Source organism: Eufriesea mexicana, unplaced genomic scaffold, assembly GCF_001483705.2.
Source record: "Eufriesea mexicana isolate 0111107269 unplaced genomic scaffold, ASM148370v2 scaffold472, whole genome shotgun sequence".
Taxonomy (NCBI): domain Eukaryota; kingdom Metazoa; phylum Arthropoda; class Insecta; order Hymenoptera; family Apidae; genus Eufriesea; species Eufriesea mexicana.
The window spans coordinates 699,356-710,222 of NW_016908628.1; the positions used below are offsets into that span (position 1 = coordinate 699,356).

Consider the following 10,867-nt stretch of genomic DNA (forward strand, 5'->3'; position numbering starts at 1 on the left):
CTTCTGTCAATCATAGATATATGCGCAAAGCAGATATGAAGAATCTTTTTATTCCACTTTGACACCCGTCGAGTGAAAGATTCCACGTTTTTTAATAGTCGTGAGTAACGTGGTATTATGATTTTCCATTGAATGACAATTATTTTTATTTTCGTCACACCGGTTGTCAAAAAGAGTCTCTAGTTTTTTAAATAATTGTTTCTAATTTGGTATTGTGATTTTAGGTGTGATATTTTTTTTAAATTTTTACTGAAGTATTTGCAGTGAAGAGACTAATTCTTTTTAATAATTGTCTAATATGGTATTGTGATTTTCCATGGAATGACAATTATTTTTATTTTTATCACTGGGTTTTTCAAGAAAGAATTTCTAGTTATTTTTTTAATAATTGTAATTAATTTTGTATTGTGATTTTAGGTGTGATATTTTTTTTTTAATTTTTACTGAAGTGTTTGCAGTGAAGAGGCTAATTCTTTTTAATAATTGTGTCTAATATGGTATTGTGATTTTCCATGGAATGACAATTATTTTTATTTTTATCACTGGGTTTTTCAAGAAAGAGTCTCTAGTATTTCAAATAATTATTTCTAATTTGGTATTGTGATTTTAGGTGTGATATTTTTTTTTAATTTTTACTACAGTGATTGCTGTGAAGAGCCTAATTTTTTTATTAATTGTGTCTAACATGGTATTGTGATTTTATATGTGATGAATATTATTTTTTATTTTGATCAAAATGATTTCAGTGAAGAGATTACAATCTTTTTTAAATAATTGTATTTAATATGGTATTGCTATTTTATTTGTGATTAATATTCTTTTTTATTTTTACTATAGTGATTGCAAAGAAGAGATTCTAACATTTTTTTAGTAACTGTGTCTAATATGGTACTGCGATTTTATATGTGATGAATATTCTTTTCTATCTTGATCAAAATGATTGCAGTGTGGAGCTTCTACTTTTTGTTTCAATAATTCTGTCTAACTTAATATTTTAATTTCGGTATGACGAATATTCTTTTTTATTTTTAGTAAAATGATTGTAGTGAAAAATCCAATTCTTTTTAATAATTGCATTTCTAATTTGGTACTGTGATTTTTAGATGTGATAAATATTTCTTTTATTTTCACCAAAATGATTACAGTAAAGAGTCTAATTCGTTTTAATAATTATGTTTCGAATTTGGTATTGTGACTTTTAGATGCGATGAACATATTTTCTATTTTGTATTCAAATGATTGCAGCGAAAAGTATAATTTCTTTTAATAATAACAATTTTAAATAGAATATTTCGAAATGAGTGAAATCTTCAAGAATACAGTGATTCTACATGAAAAATCGAATCGAAAGTATAAAACAAAATTTGTTTTCGAGATAATTGAGCTTGAAAATTTGCTGAGTATGCTCACATAAATCAGTTCTGACTGTGAGTAACTTTTCACAAAGAGCAATTTATCTTAATATTTGCACATGTCAACAGAAACTGAAGTCATTTGATTATTGCAATTACTTTTTTATTGATACATTAATCCAATTGCAATTTTTAGCAACCCCTATCCAAAGAATTTCCAAGCTCAATTACTTCTAAAACGAAACTTCGTACCAAAAAATTTTATTCTATATTTTTTCTTTGTTTTTACATCTAGTATCATTTTATTATCCTCTTTATTACCTAAAATACCTAAAATACATTTTACTGGTTATAATGTAATAAATCAGCGAATAATACGAATTTCAGACTTTTCCACTCTCATTATACGATTTTCAAATTGCGTACAATGAGCAGCGCACAAAGTATCATACTTTTCTTTTCGATTGCTTGTTACGATGTATTCTGCGAATACTGAATAACTTACAAAGACTTCTATGTTGACGTGCAACTGCAACTGCAACCGTGAGTTACACGGATAGGTAGGAAATGAAGTGCACTAACCTGTTCTGCAGATTCGGTGATAAAAGAGTGGCAATATTGTATGCTGAAGTGCGCTCTAGGCTCTCTGGCGAGGAAGCTGAATTGAGCGTGCTGAGGTTCACAGGTTGCGTACGAGATGCGCCTTAACGCGTGCGCCATTTGCACGCACTGAAAAAATAAAGCCAATAATTGCATATAATCATTTCATTATCCCTTACACGACTGTGATCAAATTTTATTATAGTACCTTAAATGTAAATATAAAATTATTAGAATTAAAAAATTCATTGATAATTTTAATCTTTTAATATTGATTATAAAACACTTATTTGCAAAGTTGCAAAGTTAGTTGCAAAGTTGCTAACTTTGATTACAAAACTCTCCTCCATATATTAAAAAAAAAACAGAAAAATATAAACATTATAATATTTCTGGAAATAAACTTTGCATTTCTAATACTATACAATATTTTAATTTTTATATCAATATTTAAATTATTCCTTAATTTAGAAAGTACACCTAATCGTCTTTTTACGTGACAATATACCGAGTAAAAATAGTTGTATAATAAAAGTCATGCAAATATTGATCAGAAGAAAATTTCTTGCTAAAACCTAATCTTTTTGGAAATAAATTTTGCATTTCTAATACTATACAATATTCTAATTTCTATGTAAGTATTAAAATTATCTTTCATTTCTATTTTTAAATTAAAAAGTATACCTAACCCTCTTCTTAAAACTCATGAAAATATTGCTTAAAAGAAAATTTCTTAAAGAAATATTTCTATAAAACTTATTTCGAAGCTATAATTATATTATTTCTATAAAACTTATTTTGAAAGCTATACAAAATTTCGAAATCAATCGAAATATTGCGTCTTTCAAGTTACGTATCTCTAACGACGCCATTTCTGCGACTCGAGCGCCACCTGCAAAATGGCGACTCCGCTTTCCCGCCAAAAGCGGGAACCTCGCTTAACCTTCCACTCAGCTCCCATCCGTATAACCAGAATTAAATTCCAATAAGCGATTTCTCGATGAATATCAATCGCGAAATTGCAGATACTTTGTCAGAGTGGAAAATAACGAAGCTCCATTAATTCCCCGCAACATCCTCCTAAACCGAAGACAAACAAGATCGCAATCCCGAAGAATTTTCCCCGGTGTTTACCTCGCTAGCTCTCGCTATTTGCAAAACGGATGGTAATTGCGAGCTTTCCTTCCCTTTTGAATACTAAATAAAAATGTCTACCGAATAATGATACGCTGCTTCGAAGGCACGGCAGGTCAGAAGATCAAAGCAGCTTGTTACGTTTCAGTCTGCAAGCAGTTGGGAACATTTCTCAAGCATAAAGTAGCGACGTCTCTCGCGACACCGTTCTCGCGCGTTATCTTGTGTTATATATTGCGGGGCTCGTTGAATTTCTCTTTGCGATTTTATGCGTTCTTACTAGTTTTCACCGTTTGCTTGCTTTCCCGTTGCTACGTGGTCCCCTCTTACCCTTTTCGCGCATGTTCAAAAACTTTGGCGCCCCTTTGAAGTGTATCGCGACGTTCCTCAAACGCTGGTTTATTCGGTGGTTGCTGGGTAATGGTAATAGGAAAAATATACCGTTTGCTGCTCAGGAAAACCCTCGCTTTGTGTAAAAGATGGAATGCCCGTGATTATTCCAATGGCTTTAATGCATACTGAGCGATCCGCGTAATCGTTGCCGCCAGTATACCGTTTGCTGCTCAGGAAAACCCTCGCTTTGTGTACAAAGATAGAATGCCCGTGATTATTCCAATGGCTTTAATGCATACTGAGCGATCCGCGTAATCGTTGCCGCCATTTTCTCGCTAGTTACGACGAGCTAACGAGGCACATTAGGTCACTGGAAAATTTTTCTCCCAATTTAACAAATTTCGAAAATCTTCGACTTATTTTGTACTTATTTTTTAGATTGCAATGGGCAATGAAAAATAATAACCATGGCATTTCTTCTGGGTGCACTTTGGTTTATTGTTAGTGTATTATTGTCGAGGTACACAAGGATGACCCTGACGAATATTCGTATATTTTTCTTTATGCAAACGATTGGTTCATTTCAAGTTCAATTCACTGAACTATGATACTTTGGTGTTTGAAAATTGTTTAAGGTCTGAGATAATGTATAGTACTGTGCGTTGCTGACAAGAAGTCCGCTGTTTCAGCACAGGGGTAGAGGGGTATTCCACTTGCTTCGCTTAATATGCTTGCTCATAGTCCCCACTCTTCTTTGACATTACCGAAACCACTATTTTCAGGTTTGGTAACGTTATACGTTAACATAGGCGTAAGACATTCGCAAAATTCCTATTCTCGAATAATACATTGCAGGCCTGCGAATATCACAGTACAGTCAAGTTTCCTATAACACGGTTTTCATAATCCAATTTTCATATAACCCGGAGCGAAAATTGGTATAGTTCTCCTATAACACGGTTCCCTTATAACACGTTTTTCGTATATGAGCATTCCAACAACTCAAATAGCTTGGAAAATTTATCAATGAATGTGTGAATTCTGATCAGACTGAAGGGGTTTCATAAGAGTGTTTGACAATAAATCATTTGTTTCAGGAATAAATATAAATAAGTAGAAATATGGAATAACATTGATGGATAAGAGAGCTTTGGGCTTTGCTAGGCGCCCAAAATATAATTATATAAAAGAAAGTAACAATGTTAGGATCCTATTTTAAATTAGGAAGCATAACTGATACGTATCAAATTAAGTTTCTTTATTGGAAACAAATTTTGTAGTTTAGCCTTTTATTATATGAACTATGTATTATATTTGATAAACCTAAATTCAAATATTATATGTAAAAATCTACATACTCATTGCCACTTCTATTATAAAATTTTATTTATTAATAGTATCATTCGCAACTTGATACTTTGAGAATGCAGTTCTTATATAGATCTCATTTATGTACAATTTATTTATTTCTGAAATTCCATATTCAATTTATATTATTTCTGATTTTCTTATAGCGTGGTTCCTACATAATGCGGCAGTGGTTTCCATATAACGTGGTATAAATTAATCCAATTTGTCTTATTGCTATGTTTATCATAACGCGGTTTGCATAGAACGCATTTCCTGATTTCAATTAACCACTTGCGCTGGAAAGACGTGCTACGCACGTCGTGATGCTTTTATCGCAGAATCGCTAACTACGTGGTATATACTATGCGTGGCTGAAAAGAAGTCATCTCGTTCGATTGCGAGGCAAGAGGGGCATTCCACTAGTAATACCCACTCTTCTATGACACTCCCAAAACTACTACCTCCAAGTTCGATAACGTGATACGTTAACATAGGCCCAAGATATCCGTAAAATTTTTACACTCGAATAATAGAAGACGCAATTGAAGACCTAGGATTGGAAACACAAAGCAGTGAGTCGGATAAGGAATCAGATGACAATAGCTCGGAAGATTTATAAGCTAAAGGAGCACAAAAGTAATAATAATTAACGTCATTTATGAAAATTGATTTAAAATTTAAGATGTATTTTTTATGATAAATTAATTATGTAATTGCATCATGCTAGATAACCGTTTAAAAAAATCACACGATACAACATAAATATAAAAGATACGTGTATAGTACATCACGTTTGCTGCGTAATGCAATGAAAAGTTAATCGAGATGCTAATTAGTAATTAGTAATTGCAAATAATCATGCGTTCATCGGAAGAATCTGAAGTTGATATGCTTTTGGGATGAGTCTACGCTCTTGCATCTATTTGTTGCGTCTGTCTCGCTTTGTCTCGTTGCTTCATTCGCTTTCTTTGTCACATGGTGTTCTATGACCGGGCTAATAGGAAGGGATCAGTTCTGCCAATAAGGGAAGCGTTTTACTCTACTTCTGCCATGATGTTAGAACGAACGAGTTGGTAAGGATTAGTGTGGATTCGGTCCTACAGTAAAGTTTTGCTCAGCGGACTTCTTGTCCATTAAGGCACAGTAGTTACCGACTAACTCGTGTTACAGGGCCCGGTCCTGACGGGCGGCGACAGTATTCCTAACTACGATAAGCGTCAAAATAGTGTCGGTACGATCCCCGATAATTCACAATCGATACAGGTGAAGTCAAATTACGCGTGTATAAGAAGACGAAGAATAAAAATGACATGCGACGCGTTAAGTGAAAAACTTAATCTTCCTTCACCTTTGGAGGTTCTAAGTATATAATGCCATTTTTGACAATAAGGGAAACGCGTAAACTCTACTTCTGCGACGGTGTTAGAATGCGTAGGTGGCGAGAGTTGGTGGGGGGATTGGGTCCTACGTTTTGCTCAGCGGACTTCTTGTCCGCAACGCATAGTAGATGTGCGTGCACTGGCTGCGCGGCGGTAAAATCCCGCTTACGAGTTCCCGTTATATATTTTACCATGCTATCAATATTGAACAGCATCCTTGTTAGTCGCGGATATTATATTTAAATGGATATATTAAATGTTAATTTAACGATATTATTGCACAGGGTAAAAATGATCAATGAACTATATCTAATTATGTTTACTCTTTCTCACGATACTCGTTCACAAGCTTCTTCTCAATGAATTCTGAATTGCAACTGACCTATCCAATTACTCTCTCATTTGTTCTCTCTTCTTCTGTATATTATATAAATACACACATTGTACACCACACTTCATTCGTTACACGCATAACTCGATCTACTCGTTCTTTCTTACAGATATTTATTTTTACATCGATATATGTATTGACCCTTTGCACTCGACGATCTTTTTGTTACAGAAACATAGTAATTCGAAGACTTTCTGCCAGAAAGTCGACGATATTTTCAAAATATGAAGTGTAAATTAATTGTAAGATGTAGAATTATTTTAACTCGATATTCCACGCGTAGTTGGGCAATTTTAAATTCGAGATATTAATTAACACTAGATTTGCGGAACCCGTGAATTTGACGTAAAGGTTGCTCCAATTATACGATGGTAACAGATTTAGTTAACTTATATTAAGACTGTTAATACAATATATATGTAGGATACCAAAAGAAATAGCGAATCGGCTATTGCCAACAAAAGCAAATTGTAAACCGATCGATATCTTCTAGAAGCAAATCAAAAAGTTATTCTATATAACAAAATTAAGTTGCGGGACTCCTCTGCGGGGAGGTGAAGCGTAGGTTAAGGAAAGCATAAAAGCGTGGTCCTTGACAACCAAAACAGAGTCCTTGGAAATCGGTTGTGACCAGCACAAGCGTGAGTCGCTTGGTGTTGGAAAGAGAGTTTTCAAAGAGTGCGTCTTTGTGTGTTTTCGTTATCTTGGTGTTCTTTCCCCAAGTTAAATCAGTTTACGAGTTTTGAGTTTGCGTTATCGTGTTCTTGTTCTTTCGTGAATTTTCGGTGTCTCAAGACCAGTTTCGCCATTCTACATATAATTGTTTTTAAATTAAACTAATTGTTTAAAAAAAGGCACACGGTTTCCTTTATCAGTCAATTTGACAGGTGTCCTTAGAAATAGGTATACAGATAGCGTCCGTAAACCTAGTGTTAACAACGATCTTCAGAATCTGATTAAATGGCGACTGAGAGTCGCCTCTCGAGTGCAAAGGGTTAAAATCTATGTCAACCATTATCACAATCCTAATATTATTTCTGGAGGATTTCTTCTTCAGAAAAATTTACAGAATACGATATCGTGTAGCAAATTGGTATCAGATAAAGAACTTTTGATAAAAATGTAGGAATAGTGCGTAGAAAATACGCTCGAAGGGGTAAATTTTTGAATTTTGTTATAATTATTCAGAAACACAAATAATTATAAGATAAACTGGGGATACTCTCACCTAATTTTTAATATGAGAATGAACTTCCTAACTATCTTACTTTTTATGTAATACTTCAATTTATTAAAAAATCGTACGTTTTTAGAGAAACACGCAATTTTCGAAAACCGTGGATTTAATTTCGTGAATTAATTTCGATTATGGATTCGTGTTTAAGGAAGTAAACTATGCAAGAATTATCTGATAGATATTACAGTTTAAAATTGGAATTGAACAGTGTTATTAAATTCTGTTATAGTTCCTTGTATGTTTGATTTTGTGCTTTATAAAAAATGGTAAAATTATTGAATATATTATGAATAAAAGCTTATCAATATTCCTGATATTGAGAATAATTTTGTAAAATAATATAATATTATATAACATAAATATAAAAAATAATATATAATAAAAAGAAGAATTATTTTTATGATTTTAACTATTTATAGACGAGAATAGAACTACATGTATTATAATCAGAAATATTTAACTTAAAATTTGACGTGCAATTTCAGGGAAACTTCACTAAAGCAGCTTGCATGCACGGAGGATTGCTCGCTCATAGGCGCTCTGAACTTGAATTTTTAATATTTCGTTATTAAAATCACAATCGGGATTAGAAATACATTTAATAGAATTTATAACATAACTTCAGAAAAATAGAATTATCGGTATAATAATTTCACTAAAATAGTAATATAAATACCATAAATTTTGCAAAATAAAATTATTAATATAGTACATTTTATGAAATAATATTTCTATAAGATTAATTTATTAATGCAATAAATTCTATCAAATGAAATTTTTAAATACAACAAATTGTATGTAATTAAATTCTAAACGTAATAATTTTTATAAAATGAAGTTATTTACATAATATAATAAATTCTTTAAAATAAAATTACTAATATAATAAATTCTCTAAAATAGTATTATAAATACAAGAAATTTTACAAAATAAAATGATGAATATAGTAAACTTTATGAAACAGTATTATTACAGAATCGAATTATTAATACAATAAAATCAATAAAGTGAAATTATTAACATAATAGTTTCTATAAAATAAAGTTTTTTAAATAATACAAAATATTCTCTAAGATAAAATTATTAACATAATAAATTCTCTCATTCTTCTCTATCACCTTTACTCAATTTGTTTGAACTTTTAAAGCACTCTGCCTCCCACTCTATGATTTCTTACTTCATAGCATCGATGTCCAAACCTTACAAGTAAAACGGGCTTCCCCTATCTCTGAGCATCGTCTTCTACGTTAAGAACTAGGTAAAAAAAGTGGGAAGTCGTACGAGATCTGTTGATCCTTCTCTGAACTCTCTTATAGTTAGAACGATGATACATAGAGGGAGATAAAATCGCGTAAGAGTCTCTATCCGTTTAACTATGTATCTTGAAACCATACTGCAGATTACTTAATGGTGTTCGTTTACTGGAATGTACAGCTTAAACGAAATTTGTCGCTTTCGTTATTAATTTTGAAGAAAATATTAAAATAATTTAGATTATGTTTATTTGTAAAGAAAAAGAATTGCAGTTTCTTATCTGAAACTGACATTCAAAAACTAATAATTTTTGTGAAAGAACATTCTGTTAATGATATAGTAAATAGTATACTGAAAAGGCAATAATTATTATTTTTTTGTAAATCATATTTACATATTAATAGACATTAGTTGTTATATAACGATATAATATATTATATTATTAGTTTATATTACTTGTGTAGATAAGTATAATACATCAACTCGAGTATAGTATAATCAGTATACTATTAATATTTTTGTATTTTTGTACTATAACATACTGTTACTTTAATATTACTTTAATAAAATATACTATCATTTTAGTATTATTTCAGTATGATATGCATTTCAGAGTTGAGTATAGTATGCTATTACTATGCCATTATTATTACTTTAGTATAGGATATTATACTATAAAGTAGTTTATAGTAGCAATATATTGGTTTTAATTTACTATTATAAAAATGTACTATAATTACAGTATATTAGGTACCATATTATACTAATAAATTTTAGTATTTAGTATTAGTAAATATACTAAAATACATACTATATTACTATAAACAATAATGTAATATCACTAGTAATATTACTATAAACAGTATAGTATATAAAGTAGTCTATAGTAGTAATATATTAGTTTAAATTTACTATAATAAAAATATACTATAATTACAGTATATTTGGTACCATATTATACAAATAAATTTTAGTATTCGATATTTAGTATATTAATATTATTTAATATACAAAAGCATACAATAACAAGTAAATAAGAGAAAATTAAGCATAGAATAGATATAGTTGTATTTAACTGGCAATTCGCATTATAGGAGGTTAATGTATATTTTCATTCTAATTTCACATTGTTCAAGTTAGATTGCGTGATTAAACATCGTTGAATCAATGGAACGTAAAGACTGTTACAAGAGTCGTGTTTTAAAAGTGCATAAAAAGATAGCATCCTCATTAAACGGCTAAGCCATAAATATCACTTAGATGTATCAAAGTGTCAGAGATATCGCAGCTCGTTATTAGCAACAGTAAATCTTCGGCGAGCTGGATCTGATGAGTGTAGGATGAACTTGAAGTATGGAGAATCAAACTCGAGTACTGATAAGAAATAACCAGTACAGACTTTTAAAGAATGGAGAACTTCAACTTCTGATACCTTCCACTACTTGTTTAAATGAATGTATACTATATATAGTAATGTATACTAATGTATAAAGAACAGGATTTTTATTTTGGATTTTGTAAATTTTTAAATACTTGTTATGTTATACTGAAAATTTATTTATCCCACTGTTTATTTATTAACTATTTTACGATAAATATTTAAGTATTATATGATGCTGAGATTTTAATTAATTTAATAATTAATAATATATTATATACATAAAATGATAATTACATATTAACTATTTTGATAATTAATTATTTACTTGAAATACAAATATTAATACTTGAATACCAATATTAATACCTAAGTACTCATTAACTACTTAAATTAATTACTTCCATGAATTTTTGTGATTCTAATTTATATTCTGTTTAACCAGCTATGAATATTGA

General features: G+C 30.6%; 1 protein-coding gene across 1 annotated transcript in view; it reads right to left on the minus strand.

The window, feature by feature from the left end:
- Nucleotides 1-10,867, minus strand: part of LOC108545510 (tensin-1) — a 267,001-nt gene that overhangs the window by 155,352 nt on the left and 100,782 nt on the right. Inside the window, exon 2 of the mRNA XM_017897174.1 lies at nucleotides 1,935-2,081. Within this exon, the coding sequence (XP_017752663.1) occupies nucleotides 1,935-2,072 (138 nt within the window). The 5' untranslated portion in view covers nucleotides 2,073-2,081. The remainder of the gene's footprint in view (nucleotides 1-1,934; nucleotides 2,082-10,867) is intronic.